Source organism: Entelurus aequoreus, linkage group LG02 (assembly GCF_033978785.1).
Source record: "Entelurus aequoreus isolate RoL-2023_Sb linkage group LG02, RoL_Eaeq_v1.1, whole genome shotgun sequence".
Classification (NCBI taxonomy): Eukaryota; Metazoa; Chordata; class Actinopteri; order Syngnathiformes; family Syngnathidae; genus Entelurus; species Entelurus aequoreus.
Genome location: NC_084732.1, coordinates 79,086,032 through 79,107,608, shown reverse-complemented (window position 1 = coordinate 79,107,608; position 21,577 = coordinate 79,086,032). Strand labels below are relative to the sequence as shown.

The 21,577-nt window shown below is 40.0% G+C and overlaps 1 protein-coding gene across 1 annotated transcript in view; it reads right to left on the bottom strand.

The window, feature by feature from the left end:
• The window catches only part of trpm5 (transient receptor potential cation channel, subfamily M, member 5), a 78,208-nt gene that overhangs the window by 56,027 nt on the left and 604 nt on the right, over positions 1-21,577 (bottom strand). The window contains exons 2-7 of the mRNA XM_062069300.1: positions 12,688-12,829; positions 12,438-12,618; positions 10,015-10,181; positions 9,740-9,917; positions 7,745-7,809; positions 3,620-3,805 (exon numbers count right to left, since the gene is read on the bottom strand). Of these exons, the coding sequence (XP_061925284.1) occupies positions 3,620-3,805; positions 7,745-7,809; positions 9,740-9,917; positions 10,015-10,181; positions 12,438-12,618; positions 12,688-12,829 (919 nt within the window). The remainder of the gene's footprint in view (positions 1-3,619; positions 3,806-7,744; positions 7,810-9,739; positions 9,918-10,014; positions 10,182-12,437; positions 12,619-12,687; positions 12,830-21,577) is intronic.

Sequence of the window (21,577 nt, the reverse complement as noted above, 5' to 3'; positions counted from 1 at the left end):
TTGTTTGCAAAGATGAACACGGCTGTCCTGTCCGTCATTGGTGGTCCAGAGAATCCGGAGGAGCAAGACCTCCACAGTGGTATTGAATGCTAGCTACATTGAATTGTTTTTACCACAATAAAGTGGCTAGTGCACAGTAACTAAGCAAAAGCTATTATTGGCTCCTACTTCCAAACCCCAAATCCAGTGAAGTTGGCACTTTGTGTAAATCGTAAATAAAAACAGAATACAATGATTTGCAAATCCTTTTCAACCTATATTCAATTGAATAGACTGCAAAGACAAGATACTTAACGTTTGAACTGGAAAAGGTTGTTATTTTTTGCAAATATTAGCTCATTTGGAATTTGACGCCTGCAACATGTTTAAAAAAAGCTGGCACAAGTGGCAAAAAAGACTGAGAAAGTTGAGGAATGCTCATCAAACACTTATTTGGAACATCCCACAGGTGAACAGGCTAATTTGGGAACAGGTGGGTGCCATGATTAAACAAATTAAACAAATACGAACAAAAAAATATTTCGTAAAATGAAATAGAAAAAAACAGGATCTAATCACTTTAGTATTGTTTATATACAGACACTGTACTATACTAGGTATCGATAATATCGACATCTGAATCGATCCCCCTGCTTTACATTGAAGCTTTAGCGGTTAGCTTCTTGTGTCGCCCTGCTCGGTGTTTGTGTGTAGAATTGCTCAGCTATTCCTTTTCCTCTAGTCCTCCAGTGATAATATTACTTGAAGAACATTGTTTATTTCCCGCCACGCCAGTGAGAATTGGTTGGTTGGTTGAAGTTTATTTGGAAAATGTGGACAGTTACAATATGACACGCCACATTTTAATTTCTCTTTACTTGTCCGAAAAGGAGTAGGAAGAAGCAAAGCTTATTTTGTCCTACACCTTTTCCATTTTATAGCAATACTAACATATATTTACTTCCTGTTCTCATTTTGTAACACAATTTACATCAATGAATTCTAAATACAACCGTTCTCTTAATAAATAGGTCAGTTATGATCCACATTATGAGATGAACACGATCATGTCTAATTCTTACTAAGTTCAAGACGTTCATCATAATTCTTCTTCCTTGTACTTTGTAAACACTTGTAGCCTCTTAAACTGGATCATATTAGTACATTGTTTGACTTACTTGCCTAATCCATTCCACGATTTAATTCCACATACTGCATATGCTTAAGGTTTTAAGTGTTGTACTTGCATAAAAATCTCTAAGGTTATATTTCTCCTCTTTTGTTTAGAGAAATTGTTGTATATTTTCAGGTAGCAGGTTATAGTTTGCTTAGTGCATCATTTCAGCCGTTTGCAAATGCACAAAATTATTGAATTCCAATTGTGGGGGGGGGCGTGGCCTGCGGGCCTGAGGATAAGCGGGGCGTGTCAGGACCGGCCTCGAGATTAGCGGCAGGTGCGTAGATGACTGATCTCCTGTCGCTCTGTTAAAGGCAGCAGTCGGAAAGGAGAGGGGTTGTTGTTGGTGGATGGCAGAGCACGCAGCGAGAGACAGAGAAACCATTTTGGTGCTCAGGCGGGGGAATAGCGAGCACGAGCGTGAGCGAAAGCGAGCGACTAAATTGGACGTGGCTGGAAAGGACAAGAAAGACAGTTTATTGAAAAATAAAACCTTGTTCGAAACATTGAACGCTGCTGTCATGTCCGCGGTTGGTGGTCAGAAGAACCTGGTGAAACCAGACTTTCACGCAAATATTTTTGAAAGTTCTTTATATCCAACATTATGTGTTCTTCCAACTGACCTTTTTTGTAACACGGCTAGTGAATTAAATGTACTTTTGTAGTTTGGTATCCTAGAAGCGGCTTTACACTGTGGATCGACGACACGTTCGTTGCAGTGTGCCGGTTCTGGCAAGACATGCACCCTCCTGGAGTTCATGCACCTCCTGCATGTGTGTATCAAAGCGTGCATCCCTTTTGAAGGAATCTTTCACGCGAGGGCAATATTTAGCTACGTCAACACTGGGACACGGATGTGGTGAAGATCAGTTAAACAAGGCAAGTATCGGCCTCCGATCCGATCCCCTGATCCAGACATCTCGAATTGAAAGCCTTTGCAAAATAGCTAGTGTATTTTCCGGACTATAAAGGCGCACTTATCCTTTTTTTTCCCTCAAAACTCAACAGTGCGCCTTATAACCTGCCTAATGTAAGGAATCATTCTGGTTTTGCTTACAGACGACCTCGAAGCAATTTTATTTGGTACATGGTGTAATGATAAGTGTGACCAGTAGATGGCAGTCAAACATAAGAGATACGTGTAGACTGCACTATGATGGCAATATGACTCAAGTAAACAACACCATTGAAAATATAGAACATTACACACGGCGCTCAAAAGTCGATCAAAATGTTTTAGTACGACTTTGGTAAGCTATGAAGCCGCACCGCTTGATGTGCTTCAACATACGGGTATTATTATGGTGTGTGTATAAGGTAAGACATATTATCTGGCGTTTTGTTTCGCAATATTATGCAAAAGCAACTTTTCTTACCTTCTGGTACCTGCTGATCTGTATTTGGGATCTGCATTTTTTCCTCTATCTTCTTGTTATGGGACATTCATCCTCCGCTGTTGCCATTTCTAATATAAAGTAGTGTAAAGTTCTTACTTTTATCTGTCAGTAAACTCGCCATGAAAGCGCTAAAACATACCGGTGTAGTGAGTATACATTATTCACCCAAGGAACTTCGGTCGGACGGTTTTTCACAGGCCACATTTCCGGCCTTGTTGTTGTTTCCGGATGAGGAGATGCTGCTCCTTTATTGATTTAAGTAAAGTCTGAATGCCATTAAAACAGTTAGCTCCATCTTTTGACACTTCTTCCACTCCCGTCCTTGCACGCTACACCGCTACAACAAAGATGACGGGGAGAAGACGCTGCCGAAGGTGAGCCACGTAAATAACACCGCCCGCAAAACGGCACATTCCGGAAGCGACTGTCAGAAAGCGGCTTGAAGATGATCTGTAAAACATAATCTTTGCAACATTTTGACCAAAGAACCACCATTACATGTTATGTAGACTACAAGGAAGTGTTTTACATTAAGAAAAAAATCATAATAATATGATGCTTTAATGCGCCCTATAATATAAATGAAAAACTTTTTTTTTTTTTTAAATAGACTATTTATCGGCAGTGCACTTTATAATCCGGTGCGCCCTATGGTCCGGAAAATACGGTACTTAAAATCCCGTGATAAAACATGTTTGGTTGTTACACGGAACGTAGAAAAGGCAGAATATTGCTCATTGTGTGATCCTCGGATCACACAATGAGATGCGTGTCTGGTGTGACTTGGTAAACACTCGGCAGACATCGCCTCCAGCACCTAACCGAGTAATTTTTCACACTCCTGTGACGCCGTTTTGTCATTCCACACTCGCAGCTCTGATTATACCTCCGAAAGTGGAAGATTTAATTGCGTGGTTTTCACGCTCCTCTCTCCAAAACAAAATGATGCTATCTTCCTTAATCAGGCCACCGCTTTTGGACGGAGTGAATCCCGTTTTTCCTTGCTCTCTTTCCCAGCGCGCCATATTTATCTGGCCCGCCGACAGGCCGCGCACATCGCCCTCACCAGCTTGACCCAGTTTCCGATGTCCTCGCCGTGGTGGGCATTGGGAAAGGTGTCCAGCAGCAGCTCGTCCACACCTTCCGTATCCCAGCAGCCTCTGTTTATGAGCGTGACCAGCATGTCAGCCACGCCTCCCGAGCCCGCAAGAATCAGCCATGGCGTTGAATTGCCGATGCCTTTGCACATCCGCTGCGGGGAAAAAAAAGGACACTTTTGTCGGCGTCAAACTCGCACAACTCTTCCGATTTTGGCGAAGAACCCAAACAGACAATTACAGAAAACATTGCCGGCGTTAGTTTGTATAATCTTCTCATTGACGGCTGTATTTATGCAAATAACTTGGTGGCATTTTGTTGGCCAAGGAGATTATGCTGAGAGAAATAAATGATGTGTTTCTCCGTCTGGCTTTGGGCTGCTACTTCATGAGGGCACACGACCAGAAACATAATTCTCAGCTACTGAGCCACCATTCAGCAGCAGATAGTGCAGTTAAGTGGCCAACAATGGCTGTTTTAAGGCCACGCTCACGCTGCACGATAAGATGCCCAATTTGGATTTTTTTTCTATCTTAAATCCAATCTTTTCATGTTGCCAAATTTTCTTATTCTATTGGCAGATAATTTTGCTTAGTTCAAATAAAATACCCCTATTTTTTTTTTTTTTTTCTTGTTTTTGAACACTGACTTTTTTCAGTGTACGATTCGTTTGGGTGTTTGTCCTGGTGCATTTGTGGCAATTTCAAGGAGTTTGTGTGATAATTTATTATCTTTTTTTTCTTTCCCCTACGATTTGAACCCTGCGGCTAATTTTATTTGGATTTTTTTTTCTTTCTTAAATCCAATGTTTTCATGTTGTCGTTCGCATGCAAAGAAAAATTGTGTGACTTCCTTAATCCGAACAAAATGTGAAATGTGAAATGATCATGAATACACTGCAAAAACTGAAATCTAAGTAATATTAAATATCTCAAATAAGAGTGATATTTGCTTATTTTCTGTCTGATAAGATAATTCTTCTCACTAAGCAGATTTTATGTTAGTGTTTTACTTGTTTTAAGGGTTTTGGTCCTAAATGATCTCAGTAAGATATTACAGCTTGTTGCTGACATTTTATGACCTATATTGAGTGAAACATGCTTGAAACTATAACAGTGGTTCTTAACCTTGTTGGAGGTACCGAACCCCACCAGTTTCATGCGCATTCACCGAATCCTTCTTTAGTGAAAAATAAAATGTTGGTTTTTTTTCAAATTCAAGACAAAGTTATATGTTTTTGGTAACACTTTAGTATGGGGAACATATTCTAAGTAACAAAGACTTAATTTAGAGTTATTTGGACACTAGGGGAACATATTCTAAGTAATAAAGACTTAATTTAGAGTTATTTGGTTAGGGTTAGGGTCAGGGTTAGAGGGTTAGGGTTATAATAAGGCCATGCAGAATAAGGCATTAATAAGTACTTAATAATGACTAGTTAAGAGCCAATATGTTACTAATTTGCATGTTAATAAGTAACTAATTAATGGTGAATATGCTCCCCATACTAAAGTGTTACCATGTTTTTTTTACTGGTGCATAAAATGAAGCGTGCATGAACATCACCTTGTTCAAACAACAAAACCAACCCAGTGCATAAACTCACAACAAATTACACACCTGCAAACCAGTCAGCTGTTGCCGTATCCGTAATACGCCGATAGGGAGAAGTTTGTATTTACACGATGAGTCGGGTGTGTTTTGACCTCCGCCGAACCCCTGAGGCCGACTCACCGAACCCCTAGGGTTCGATCGAACCCAGGTTAAGAACCACTGATCTAGAATATCAACTGTTGCAAAGCTGTGTCATCAACACTCACAAGTATGAAACTACTTTTTTAAAGTAATAATTTCTTATTTCAAGCATGAAAAAAAAAATCATGACTTTGACACAATTGTGCCTCATAATTAAAACAGATGACAGCCAAATGGACTTTGCTATTTTATTTTCAATGAAACAATAGAAAATACGCACTCATATAGTAGTACAGTTGTTATTAGTGAGAATATACTTATTTGAAGGTATTTTTGGGTTCATTGAGGTTAGCTAATTTGACTTGTTTTGGAAAGTCTTGACAAGCCAAATTTTCTTATTCTATTGGCAGATAATTTTGCTTAGTTCAAATAAAATACCCCTAATTTTAGTATTTTTTTTTTCTTGTTTTTGAACACTGACTTTTTGCAGTGTAGAACCACAAATAGCTGCCCCCAACAAGTAAAATAAATAGTAAAATAAGATAAAAACTAGAACAGCCTAATAGCTAGAACTAGCACACATATATCTAAGAAAAGGCTTTTTTAAAATCATTCACAGTCTGTGGTGCCCTCAGGTGGTCAGGGAGAGTGTTCCAAAGACTGGGAGCGGCGGAGCAGAAAGCTCGGTCTCCCATAGTTCATAGCTTTGTCCTCGGAGGTTGGAGGAGCGGAGGTGTCGTGTGTAGGATTTGGGGGTGAGCAGTTCTTTGAGGTAGAGGGGGGTAATTTCCAGGGAGGCACTGGTGAGTTGGTAGGGAGACTTTGTATTCAACCCTGAGTGGAACAGAAATGTGATGTGGTAACTTCCGGTTGAAAGCACTAAATGGAAGGACACTGCAGCACCGTGAATGATTTTAAAAAAGGCTTAAAAACCCTGCTTTTTAAAAAAGCCTTTTCTTAGATATATGTGTGCTAGTTCTAGCTATTAGGCTGTTCTAGTTTTTATCTTATTTTACTATTTATTTTACTTGTTGGGGGCAGCTATTTGTGGTTCTAGCGTTGTTTTTGAAATGCACTGTAGCACTTTGAGGTTGTTTGTTCAATGTAAAGTGCTTTTACAAATAAAATCTCATATTATTATTAAGTAGAATGCCGTTCCGTCTTCTAGCCATCCAGTGACGTGTGGTGACTTTCACACCAGGCGAGGCATTGATGCTTTTGGGGGTTTTTTTTGTACTTCAATTCATATGCTCTAATCCCTGTTAATACACATTGATCATTAAAATGAGACTAGAACTAGAAAAAGGAGGGAGTAATTCACTTTCATAAAAATGGGACCAAATACGTCTTACTTCCATTAAATTGCGTTGTTGAAATAAAAAAAATAAAAAATAAAAAAAACATTTGGGGCTTTTGTTTTGTTCTTTTGTTCATTCTTTGTTGGTGTTGTTGGTCCGGACCCCGGGATGCAGAGATGGCAGGCGATATACAGATTGAAAGCCAAGCAGGAAAATAATGCGGCAGCAGACACAGCAGCCTCATATTAGGTTTGTGTGCAAATTGGGTGATTTTTAATCAAGTAAATGTAAAAAAGAAACGACTGTTAATCATACAAAAAATAAATTTATTACACAGTTTAATGGACACGTGTTGTTTTCATTATTAGTTGTTTTTTTAAATGACAAGTGAGGCTCCACCTCACCTGCCTACCCTGACCGCACGTCCCTGTAGCCATCCGGAGTGTTTCACTCGCATGGATTCTTCATTCATAAGTCCAAGCGACGTTTGTAAGTTTTGCAATATAACTAAAACTTCCAATGGCACTCTTTTTGTATTGATACATTTTCACCAATTCCTCAGTAAATTCACCAAAACGTCACCGTGGAGTCATTGAGTCGGTTTAGCTGATTGGAGAGCTAGCTGACTTCTGTTTTGTTTGATCAGCTGTTTTACTGCCGTGTTACAGGCAGCGTTTGGAAACAATTAAGATATGTAAATAAACATTTCCAGAATCTTTCGGTGCAGCTAATTTATGGGAAAACATTTTCCTTCAAATTTAGCGGGTGCGGCTTATCCACCGGTGCACTCTATAGTCCGGAAAATACAGTATTTCACGTAGGAGATTACAAAATCATGAATCAAGTAGATATTTAAGTACTTATTATGGTTTTGCACCCCAAAAAATTTGAAATATATGATAAGATCATATTTGTTGCAATAATAGATAATAAGATATGACTACATGTATTTTTTTCTAACAAAACGGAAAGTTGAAATGACGCATATTAATTCCAGGTCCCGAGTTTGACACCTGAGGCCTGAACTATTTTTTTTTTCTCCACAGTCACGACTTAAACATATGAACCAACTAAGACACATTGTGTGAAATGAGACCAACCTTTAGTATCTGAGGTTCTCCGTGGACGAGTAGACATAGGACAGGGATCTCAAAGCTTCCAGTACCTTCAAAACAAATTAAAAGCTCATTCGGAAATGTATTGATACTGACCCACACACAAAAGTAAAACAATATTTACTTGTTGGATTGTAGATTGTGAAGACGTTTTATATGAATGCTTAGAAATGCTGTCACTCAGCCAAAATATTAAAGAAAGAGAGGAATTGGGGACACAGATACAGAAAATTATGCTAATGGAAAAAACCTACCCAGCAGGCACAACGTTGATTATAAATACAAAACCCAAGACCAGTGAAGTTGGCACATTGTGTAAATTGTAAATACAAACAGAATACAATGATTTGCAAATACTTTTTAACCTACATTCAATTGAATAGACTGCAAAGACAAGATATTTAATGTTCGACCTGGTAAACTTTGTTATTCTTTTTAATTTGATGGCTGCAACATGTTTCAAAAAAGCTGGCACAAGTGGCAAAAAAGACTGAGAAAGTTGAGGAATGCTCATCAAACACTTATTTGGAACATCCCACAGGTGAACTGGCTAATTGGGAACAGGTGGGTGCCATGATTGGGTATAAAAGCAGCTTCCATGAAATGCTCAGTCATTCACAAACAAACACTTTGTGAACAAATGCGTGAGCAAATTGTCGAAAAGTTGTCTTATAGAGGTTTGGTTGGGAAATGACCAAAATTCAATGGTCAAATCAACGTCAGAACCCGACATTGAATAAACTTTGTCAAAAAGCATGTTGTTTCAACGTTATAATTGAGTTGCTCAACATCACGACTAGAGATGTCCGATAATGGCTTTTTTGCCAAAATCCGATATTCCGATATTGTCCAACTCTTAATTACCGATTCCGATATCAACCGATACCGATATATACAGTCGTGGAATTACCACATTATTATGCCTAATTTTGTTGTGATGCCCCGCTGGATGCATTAAACAATGTAACAAGGTTTTCCAAAATAAATCAACTCAAGTTATGGAAAAAAATGACAACATGGCACTGCCATATTTTATTATTGAAGTCACAAAGTGTATTTTTTTTTTTTAACATGCCTCAAAACAGCAGCTTGGAATTTGGGACATGCTCTCCCTGAGAGAGCATGAGGAGGTTGAGGTGGGGGGGTCGGAGGTAGCAGGGGGTGTATATTGTAGCAGCCCGGAAGAGTTAGTGCTGCAAGGGGTTCTGGGTATTTGTTCTGTTGTGTTTATGTTGTGTTACGGTGCAGATGTTCTCCCGAAATGTGTTTGTCATTCTTGTTTGGTGTGGGTTCACAGCGTGGCGCATATTTGTAACAGTGTTAAAGTTGTTTATACGTCCACACTCAGTGTGACCTGTATGGCTGTTGACCAAGTATGCCTTGCATTCACTTGTGTGTGTGTGAAAAGCCGTAGATATTATGTGATTGGGCCGGCACGCAAATGCAGTGCCTTTAAGGCACGCCCCCTATATTGTTGTCTGGGTGGAAATCGGGAGAAATTCGGGAAAATGGTTGCCCCGGGAGATTTTCGGGAGGGGCACTAAAATTCAGGAGTCTCCTGGGAAAATCCTACGTCGGTGTACCACTCCGTACAGAGGCGTTTTAAAAAGTCATAAATGTTACTTTTTGAAACCGATACCAATAATTTCCGATATTACATTTTAAAGCATTTATCGGCCGATAATATCTGACCGCCGATATTATCGGACATCTCTAATCACGACCTACAGTTAGTCAACAAGTTCTCAACGTTGTTTCAATGTCTTGTGCCGACCCTCCTGAAAACCAGCGTCCTCTTCAGTGGATTTGTTTTGGGTCTATTTCTATTGTCAGAATTGATCAAAATGTACGCAATGGATAATGAATCCTCCAGCCTGCATCAATCCCCCCCCAAAATTCAATCTGATAAGATAAACATCTGCAATGCTTCCCTCTCAACCAGAACAGATAAGATATGATAATGTTCAACAATCTATTTACCGCCATAGCCCGTGCGCTGAAGAGAGATGTGTTTGAGCAGCTTCACTGTCATCTCGCTGGTCGCTCCAGGTCTGCCCGGATCCTCCTCCACGAGCACAAAGTGGGAGTGGTGGCTGTCGAGGGAATAAACCGAGCCATGGGGCAAGTCCTGTGGCTTGTACACTGCTGGCTCGCCCAACTTTTAAAAAAGAGACACACAACATTTTAAGATGCCAGTATTGGCTTAGGGACATTACTCTTGGCTGGCTGAGGATTTGACGAGTGCGTCGTGACACCTTGGCACCGAGTAACGCCTCCCGGTTGTGGATCATGTTCCAGGGCGCGATGCCAATGGCCACGACACAAACTTTTGCAGAAGTGCTCGCCAAGGAGTGATCCCGTACAGCCTGGCCCAAGTGCTTGGTGATGCCGAAGCGAAGACCGTTGGTTAAAATCCACGCCCCTGCAGCACAAAAACTGAAATCTAAGTAAGATGAAATATCTCAAATAAGGGTGATATTTGCTTATTTTCTGTCTGATAAGATAATTCTTCTCACTAAGCAGATTTTATGTTAGAGTGTTTTACTTGTTTTACGGGTTTTGGTCCTAAATGATCTCAGTAAGATATTACAGCTTGTAGCTGAGATTTTATGACCTATATTGCGTAAAACATGCTTGAAATTAGAATATCAACTGATGCAAAGCTGTGTCATCAACACTCACAAGTAATAATTTCTTACTTCAAGCATGAAAAAAAAAATCATGATGCCGAGCGCATATCATTATGTCAAGATAATGGTACTAGCATTTACTTAATTTAAAAATATTTTTCAACATATTGAGCAAAAAGGTCTCTTTTTTTTCTACCAAGAAAAGTGCACTTGTTATTAGTGAGAATATACTTATTTTAAGGAATTTTTGGTTTCATTGAGGTTAGCTAATTTTACTTGTTTTGGAAAGTCTTGACAAGCCGAATTTTCTCGTTCTATTGGCAGATAATTTTGTTTAGTTCAAATAAAATACCCCTCATTTTTGTATTTTGTTTTCTTGTTTTTGAACACTGACTTTTTGCAGTGTACCGATATATACAGTCGTGGAATTAACAAATTATTATGCCTAATTTTGTTGTGATGCCCCGCTGGATGCATTAAACAATGTAACAAGGTTTTCCAAAATAAATCAACTCAAGTTATGGAAAAAAAATGCCAACATGGCACTGCCATATTTATTATTGAAGTCACAAAGTGAATAATTTTTTTTAACATGCCTCAAAACAGCAGCTTGGAATTTGGGACATGCTCTCCCTGAGAGGGCATGAGGAGGTTGAGGTAGGCGGGGTTGGGGCGGGAGGCGGGGGATAGGGGGTAGCGGTGGGTGTATATTGTAGCGTCCCGGAAGAGTTAGTGCTGCAAGGGGTTCTGGGTATTTGTTCTGTTGTGTTTCTGTTGTGTTACGGTGCGGATGTTCTCCAGAAATGTGTTTGTCATTCTTGTTTGGTGTGGGTTCACAGTGTGGCACATATTTGTAACAGTGTTAAACATACTTGCCAACCTTGAGACCTCCAATATCGGGAGGTGGGGGGTAGGGGGTGGGGGGTTGGGGGCGTGGTTATTTACAGCTAGAGTTCACCAACTCGAGTATTTCATATATATTTCATTTATATATATATATATATATATATATATATATATATATATATATATATATATATATATATATATATATATATATATATATATATATATATATATATATATATATATATATATGTATGAAATACTTGACTTTCAGTGAATTCTAGCTATATATATATATATATATATATATATATATATATATATATATATATATATATATATATATATATATATATACATTTATTTTATTTACATAGAAAAAATAAAAAAATACTTGAATTTCAGTGTTCCGGTGGCTATCCATTAGATGGCAGTATAGTCCTGTTTAACTTCTCCGTTCATTGGGCAGGCAAGCTGTTTATATTGTGGGAAAGCGGACGTGAGAACAGGCTGTCCCCACTCAGTCTCAGGTCCGCATTGAGCTGGAGGGGGCGTGGCCTCCAGCTCCGGCTGAATACCGGGAGTTTGTCGGGAGAAAATCTCTGCCGGGAGGTTGTCGGGAGAGGCGCTGAATACCGGGATTCTCCCGCTAAAAACGGGAGGGTTGGCAAGTATGGTGTTAAAGTTGTTTATACGGCCACCCTCAGTGGGACCTGTATGGCTGTTGACCAAGTATGCATTGCATTCACTTGTGTGTGTGTGGAAAGCCGTAGATATTATGTGACTGGGCCGGCACGCAAAGGCAGTGCCTTTAAGGCACGCCCCCTATATTGTTGTCTGGGTGGAAATCGGGAGAAATTCGGGAGAATGGTTACCCCGGGAAATTTTGGGGAGGGGCACTGAAATTCGGGAGTCTCCCGGGAAAATCGGGAGGGTTGGCAAGTATGACTGGGAGACGCAACTGCTCTGTACTTCTCCCTACGTCCGTGTACCACTCCATACAGCGGTGTTTTAAAAAGTCATACATTTTACTTTTTGAAACCGATACCGATAATTTCTGATATTACATTTAAAGCATTTATCGGCCCATAATATCGGCAGTCCGATATTATCGGGCATCTCTAGTTAGAGTGCACTATTTCAATTATTTCTGCGCTCCAGTCTACAAAGACCAAAGCTTGTTTTGGCTCCGAGTCTCATACCTGTACTCTGTGCCGCTTTCACCAGACCTTTTCTGAGGGTGTCCCTCAGCCAGGGCTTCATCTGAGCCAGCTCGTCTCCTCCCACGAGTGCGACTACCAGGTGCGGAGCGGCGAGACCCCACTCCTCTGTCAGCGTCTGGAAGATGTGCGCTGGGTCGGCATCGCTCTGCACTCTCAAAAACTGGAATGGAAGTAAAAAAACATGCAAATGACCTTCTTACTATAATTGCCTTCATTGCATCCGCTCTACCTTTCCTTTTGTTTTGGTGGCACTGACGAAGTCAATGTCACCCACTCTTCCAGCTGGCCAGTGACCCTCCTTTGCCTTGATTGTGGTTACATTCTCTGTCGTTTCATCCACCGTGGAGCAGCATGAACACCCCTGGAGGATGCTGAAAGTGAAAATGCAAGATCTGCTGCTGTTAAAGGGCAACTGCACTTGACATGCATCATTCAAAACAAAAACATGCATGTCTTTGTCTTTTTTGTGCGTTGTAAGTGACAAAAAACTGCTAGCAAGAGGCAGATAAAAATGCAGGTAATGGGGATTGATCTACACTACCGTTCAAAAGTTTGGGGTCACCCAAACAATTTTGTGGAATAGCCTTGATTTCTAAGAACAAGAATAGACTGTCGAGTTTCAGATGAAAGTTCTCTTTTTCTGGCCATTTTGAGCGTTTAATATACCCCACAAATGTGATGTTCCAGAAACTCAATCTGCTCAAAGGAAGGTCAGTTTTGTAGCTTCTGTAACGAGCTAAACTGTTTTCAGATGTGTGAACATGATTGCACAAGGGTTTTCTAATCATCAATTAGCCTTCTGAGCCAATGAGCAAACACATTGCACCATTAGAACACTGGAGTGATAGTTGCTGGAAATGGGCCTCTATACACCTATGTAGATATTGCACCAAAAAGCAGACATTTGCAGCTAGAATAGTCATTTACCACATTAGCAATGTATAGAGTGTATTTCTTTAAAGTTAAGACTAGTTTAAAGTTATCTTCATTGAAAAGTACAGTGCTTTTCCTTCAAAAATAAGGACATTTCAATGTGACCCCAAACTTTTGAACGGTAGTGTATGTCTTGTTTTTGTTATTAAAAAACCCAAAACCAGTGAAGTTGGCACGTTGTGTAATTCGTAAATAAAAACAGAATACAATTATTTGCTAATCCTTTTCAACTTATATTCAATTGAATTGACTGCAAAGACAAGATACTTAAAGGCCTACTGAAAGCCACTACTACCGACCGCGCAGTCTGATAGTTTATATATCAATGATGAAATCTTAACATTGCAACACATGCCAATACGGCTGGGTTAACTTATAAAGTGACATTTTAAAATTCCCGGGAAATATCCGGCTGAAACATCGCGGTATGATGACGTATGCGCGTGACGAAGTCCGAGTAACGGAAGTTATGGTACCCCGTAGAATCCTATACAAAAAGCTCTGTTTTCATCTCATAATTCCACAGTATTCTGGACATCTTTTGCAATTTTTTTAATGAACAATGAAGGCTGCAAAGAAGACAGTTGTAGGTGGGATCAGTGTATTAGCAGTGGACTACAGCAACACAACCAGGAGGACTTTGTTGGAGCGCTAGCCGCGCTAGCCGCGCTAGCCGCGCTAGCCGCCGACTTCACCTTGACTTCCTACGTCTCCGGGCCGCCAAACGCATCGGGTGAAGTCCTTCGTCCTTCTGCCGATCGCTGGAACGCAGGTGAGCACGGGTGTTGATGAGCAAATGAGGGCTAGCTGGCGTAGGTGGAGAGCTAATGTTTTTAGCATAGCTCTGTGCAGTCTGGTTGCTAAGTTAGCTTCAATGGCGTCGTTAGCACAGCATTGTTAACCTTCGCCAGCCTGGAAAGCATTAACCGTGTATTTACATGTCCACGGTTTAATAGTATTGTTGATTTTCTATCTATACTTCCCGTCAGGGGTTTATTTCTTTTGTTTCTATATACAGTTAAAGCACGATGCTATCACGTTAGCTCGTAGCTAAAGCATTTCGCCGATGTATTGTCGTGGAGATAAAAGTCACTGTGAATGTCCATTTCGCGTTCTCGACTCTCATTTTCAAGAGGATATAGTATCCGAGGTGGTTTAAAATACAAATCCGTGATCTACAATAGAAAAAGGAGAGAGTGTGGAATCCAATGAGCCAGCTTGTACCTAAGTTACGGTCAGAGCGAAAAAAGATACGTCCATCACTGTCTCTCAAGTCCTTCACTGTAACGTTCCTCATCTACGAATCTTTCATCCTCGCTCAAATTAATGGGGTAATCATCACTTTCTCGGTCCGAATCTCTCTCGCTCCATTGTAAACAATGGGGAATTGTGAGGAATACTAGCTCCTGTGACGTCACGCTACTTCCGTACAGGCAAGGCTTTTTTTTATCAGCGAGCAAAAGTTGCGAACTTTATCGTCGATTTTCTCTACTAAATCCTTTCAGCAAAAATATGGCAATATCGCGAAATGATCAAGTATGACACATAGAATGGATCTGCTATTCCCGTTTAAATTTTAAAAAATCATTTCAGTAGGCCTTTAACGTTCGAACTGAGAAACTTAATTTTTTTTTGCAAATAATCATTAACTTATAATTTAATGGCAGCAACACATTGCAAAAAAGTTGGCACAGGGGCATTTTTACCACTGTGTTACATGGCTTTTCATTTTAACAACATTCAGTAAACGTTTGGGAACGGAGGAGACCAATTTTTGAAGCTTCTCAGGTGGAATTCTTTCCCATTCTTGCTTGATGTACAGCTTGAGTTGTTCAACAGTCCGGGGTCTCCGTTGTGGTATTTTAGGCTTCATAATGCGCCACACATTTTCAATGGGAGACAGGTCTGGACTACAGGCAGGCCGGTCTAGTACCCGCACTCTTTTACTATGAAGCCATGCTGTTGTAACACGTGGCTTGGCATTGTCTTGCTGAAATAAGCAGGGGCGTCCATGATAACGTTGCTTGGATGGCAAAACCTGTATGTACCTTTCAGCATTAATGGTGCCTTCACAGATGTGTAAGTTACCCATGCCTTGGGCACTAATACACCCCCATACCATCACAGATGCTGGCTTTTGAACTTTGCGTCTAAAACAATCCGGATAGTTCTTGTCCTCTTTTGTTCCGGAGGACGCGACGTCTACAGTTTCCAAAAACAATCTGAAATGTGGACTCGTCAGACCACAGAACATTTTTCCACTTTGCATCAGTCCATTTTAGATGAGCTCGGGCCCAGCGAAGCCGGCGGCGTTTCTGGGTGTTGTTGATAAATGGCTTTTGCTTTGCATAGTAGAGTTTTAACTTGCACTTACAGATGTAGCGACAAACTGTAGTTACTGACAGTGGTTTTCTGAAGTATTCCTGAGCCCATGTGGTGATATCCTTTACACACCGATGTCGCTTTCTGATGCAGTACAGCCTGAGGGATCGAAGGTCACGGGCATTCAATGATGGTTTACAGCCTTGCTACTTTCGTGCAGTGATTTCTCCAGATTCTCTGAACTTTTTTATTATATTACGGACCGTAGGTGGTGAAAACCCTAAATTCCTTGCAATAGCTGGTTGAGAAATGTTGTTCTAAAACAATTTGCTCACGCATTTGTTCACAAAGTGGTGACCCTCGCCCCATCCTTGTTTGTGAATGACTGAGCATTTCATGGAAGCTTCTTTTATACCCAATCATGGCACCCACCTGTTCCCATTTAGCCTGTTCACCTGTGGGATGTTCCAAATAAGTGTTTGATGAGTATTTTTCAACTATCTCTGTCTTTTTTGCCACTTGTGCCAGCTTTTTTGAAACATGTTGCAGGCATGAAATTCCAAATGAGCTAATATTTGCAAAAAATAACAACGTTTTCCAGTTCAAACTTTAAATATCTTGTCTTTGCAGTCTATTCAATTGAAAATAAGTTGAAAAGGATTTGCAAATCATTGTGTTCTGTTTTTATTTACCATTTACACAACGTGCCAACTTCACTGGTTTTGGGGATTGTATTTCTTCTCTATGTTAGTGTTTATTCCTGTCCAGTGCTCCTATTTTGGTTTTCTGTGGACTGCTTACATTCAGGTCTTTGTTTTCTTTCTGTTACGTCTGTGCATGATGATGTGTTTTGTGATCCCAGAATGCAGAGGCAGAAGCAGCGTGCAGGTAGGAAATGTCATTTTAATTCTAACATCAAGGCAAAAACACCAGGGAGCGTGCTGCTGAGTAGCGCACGTGAAGCATAGCAAATTCACAGCTTTTAGCATAGCGTAATAAAACAAAGCTGGAAGGTCAGCAGTCGCCAAGGGCGAACAATAATCCCGCGCCGACTGGACGGTGAGACGGGTTTATAATGGGCAATGATTAGTGTTTGCAGCAGGTGGAAACACTCATCATTGAACAGAGGCAGGTGTAGCAAATGGGCTCCTAGGCAGTGGTCAAGTCACTGCAGATAAAACATAACACAGGAAACGGAAACCAAAATAAGAGTGCTAGACAGAAACTAAATACTAACAGAGGGAAGAAATTTTAGCAACAGGTCATGACAATTTACCCTCTAAAGCCCTCAAAAAACATAAAAAAAACCTCCAACAATGTTTTATACATTTTATAAGTATGTAAGTATGTAGTATTAGGTACATTCATAATAACGTGCAATATTTACAGTATTTGGGTGATTTTAAGCATTACCGGAACTTTTTTTTGTGGGCGCTTTGAATTAACAGAGCACAAAGCAACACACGTAGTTTTGTCAGTGTAAGCTCCAATAATAACAATGTCGCTACATCTTGGTTAGTATGCAGGTCACGGCACAAAATTTACGCATGTTGGCTGTTTTGGGGTGTGTTTTTTTAAAGGGCTTGAGGCAGAATAGATGCCGAGCATTGTTAGCCGCCTCTTGTTAGCAGTTTTTCACTGTTTAAAATGCACAGAAAAGACATGTGTCAAAGGGGAATTCAATTTTGCCCATCTTTCAAAATCCCAATTTGAGACAAGACTACACATTTGTTTCTCTTTTCAGTGCGTCCTAAATAACAAACTGCTAGCAAGAGGCAGCTAAAGATCTAGGTAATGGGGATTGACCTATTTTGCCTATAAAGCCCTCAAAAAACCTTGTTGGGGCATCGTTGGCGGTTTTTGGATGTTTTTTTTAGAGGGGTTTTGGCAGAATAGATGGCTAGCATTGTTAGCCGCTTCTACTCAACAGTTTTTCATTAGCGTATTTTCCGCACCATAGGGCGCACCGGATTATAAGGAGCACTGCCGATGAATGGTCTATTTTCGATCTTTTTTCATATATAATGCGCATTAAAGGAGTCATATTATAATTTTTGGAAAACACTTCCTTGTGGTCTACATCAGTGGTCCCCAACCATCGGGCCGCGGCCCAGTACCGGTCCGTGGACCGATTGGTACCGGGCCACACAAGAAATAAAAAAATATTTTATTTTATATTATTTATTTTATTTTTATTTTTTTAATTAAATCAACATAAAAAACACAATATATACATTATATATCAATATAGATCAATACAGTCTGCAGGAACACAGTCCGTAAGCACACATGATTGTATTTCTTTATGACAATAAAAATAAATACAAATAAAAATACCATAACCCCCCCCATCCGACCGGAACTCTCTAAAAACTAAAGTTCCTTGGGTGAATAATGTAAACCCACTACACCGGTATGTTTTAGCGCTTCCATGGCGAGTTTACTGACAGATATAAATAAGAACTTTACACTACTTTATATTAGAAATGGCGACTGTCCCATAACAAGAAGATAGAGAAAAAGAAGAAGCTTGTCGACTACAAAGGCGCAATTTTTCAGGATTTATGCAGATCCCAAATACAGATCAGCAGGTAACAGAAGGCAAGAAAAGTGACTTTTGCATAATATTGCGAAACAAAACACAATATAATATGTTTTACCTTATACACACACTGTAATGATACTCGTATAGTTAATGCGCCGACAATCCATCAAGCGGTTATGCTTACCAAAGTCGTACGAAAACATTTTGACAGATTTTTGAGCGCCGTGTGTAATGTTCTATATTTTCAATAGAAAATATAAAATGTTGGTGTTGTTTATTTGAGTCATATTGCCATCATATTGCAGTCCACACGTATCTCTTATGTTTGACTGCCATCTACTGGTCACACTTATTATTACACCATGTACCAAATAAAATTGCTTCGAGGTCGGTAAGCAAAACCAGAATTATTCCGCACATTAGGCGCACCGGGTTATAAGGCGCACTGTCGAGTTTTGAGGGAAAAAAAGGATTTTAAGTGCGCTGTATAGTCCGAAAAATATGGTATTTAAGACGTTCAGAAAATAAATGAGTGTCACATAAGGAAAAAAAGTGCAGTTCCTTTTTAATGCTTTAGGTTTCCTGGAAAATCATTGAGTGAGCTTTGATTTATATATTATGTAAAAAGTGGCTGTATAAGACTGTAATATACGGATATATTTGCAAACACTTGGTTTAGTGTCGCATATAGCATACCGTTTTTAAATAACATGCACTTCCGGAGCCGTGCTGTGTGTTGTTCTCCTGAGCGCTGGCATCCTCTTTGTGTTTCGCGTAACAGGGATATTATTATTTTTTCGAAATGTGTAGCTCTGACAAAAGAAATTGACAAAAATTGATAGCCCACTGCACCCCGTTGCGGGTCCTTAACAAGATAATTAGTCAATCTCATACTGACTCAAACCCCAGCAAGTTTTGAATTAGATTACATTTGTATCTCAGCGAGACGGAAAAAAAAACAATTTAATGTTCAAAATGGCTCATACTTAATACATTTACTGCACAGTGCCTCAGTTATTAGGAATTTTAATAATAACAGTTTTTTATCAGTCGCTTTGGAGCATTTCTCTGATCAGAATTAAAAAATGTTCATAACTGTTAGTCCAACCTCAACCATTATACTAAAGGTTAGCGTGTATTAAAACGCATGCAAACTTAATACATACTTGCCAACCTTGAGACCTCCGAAACCGGGAGGTGGGGGTCGGGGGTGGGGCTGGGGGGTGGGGGGGCGTGGTCGGGGGTGGGGCTGGGGGCGTGGTTGGGGCGTGGTTAAGAGGGGAATATATTTAAGCTAGAATTCACCAACTCAAGGATTTCATATATATATATATATATATATATATATATATATATATATATATATATATATATATATATACATATATATATATATATATACATATATATATATATATATACATATATATATATATACATATATATATATATATATATATACATATATATATACATATATACATATATATATATACACACACATATGTATGAAATACTTGACTTTCAGTGAATTCTAGCTATATATATATATATATATATATATATATATATATATATATATATATATATATATGTATGTATTTTATTATACATATAAATAAAAGAAATACTTGAATTTCAGTGTTCTGGAGGCTATCCAGTAGATGGCAGTATTGTCCCGTTTAAGAGTGTCACAACATTGCGATTTACGGCAGACGAACTGCTTTACGGTAGACTAAACGTGACTGCTGTTGTTGTGTGTTGTTACCGCGCTGGGAGGACGTTAATGAAACTGCCCAACAATAAACCCACATAAGAAACCAAGAACTCGCCCTCGATCATTCTACGGTTATGACGTCATTGGGCAGGCAAGCTGTTTATATTGTGGGAAAGCGGACATGAGAACAGGCTGTCCCCACTCAGGTCCGCATTGAGCTGGAGGGGGCGTGGCCTCCAGCTCCGGCTGAATACCGGGAGTTTGTCGGGAGAACATTCTGCCGGGAGGTTATCGGGAGAGGCGCTGAATACCGGGAGTCTCCCGCTCAAAACTCAGCTACTAAACCGGTGGTTAGCTCCGAGTTACGAAACCGCTTTATTATGAAGCTGGCTGTGATGGGTTCTTTCTGACGTCACTTCCTCTCCGAACTCAGTTTGTTAACGATCAATGAGTCCATACAAAGCTAAGAGCCGGAGATTCAAGAAATACACGGCGCACTTACCCGTGTAAAAATGTGTCCGAGGAGGGGGACCTTAAACGATGGTTAGGGGCTTAGCCTAAATAATAATTTGTTTAAAGGCCTACTGAAATGATATGTTTTTATTTAAACGGGGATAGCCGATCCATTCTATGTGTCATACTTGATCATTTTGCAATATTGCCATATTTTTGCTGAAAGGATTTAGTATAGAACAACGACGATAAAGTTCGCAACTTTTGGTCGCTGATAAAAAAAAGCCTTGCCCCTGCCGGAAGTAGCGTGACGTTGTCAGTTGTTCACTTCCTCATACTTTCCTATTGTTTTCAACGCAGCTAGAGCTATTCGGACCGAGAAAGCGACGATTACCCCATTAATTTGAGCGAGGATGAAAGATTCGTGGCTGAGGAACGTTAGAGTGACGGACTAGAATGCCGTGAAAGACATATCTTTTTTCGCTCTGACCGTAACTTAGGTACAAGCTGGCTCATTGGATTCCACACTCTCTCCTTTTTCTATTGTGGATCACGGATTTGTATTTTAAACCACCTCGGAAATTATATCCTCTTGAAAATGAGAGTCGAGAACACGAAATGGACATTCACAGTGACTTTTATCTCCACGACAATACATCGACGAAGCTCTTTAGCTACTGAGCTAACGTGATAGCATCTGTCTCAAATGCAGATAGAAACAAAATAAATAAATCCCTGACTGGAAGGATAGACAAAAGATCAACAATACTATTAAACCATGTACATGTAACTACACGGTTAATAATTCTCAGCCTGGCAAAGCTTAACAATGCTGTGGCTAACGACGCTAAGGCTAACTTAGCAACTTAGCAACCGGACCTCACAGAGCTATGCTAAAAACATGAGCGCTCCACCTACGCCAGCCAGCCCTCATCTGCTCATCAACACCCGTGCTCACCTGCGTTCCAGCGATCGACGGCGCGACGAAGGACTTCACCCCAACACAGATGCGGTTGGCGGCTAGCATCGGCTGGCGCGTCTGCTATCCAAGTAAGTCCTTCTTGTTGTGTTGCTACTGCCAGCCGCTAATACACCGATCCCACCTACAACTTTCTTCTTTGCAATCTCCATTGTTCATTAAACAAATTG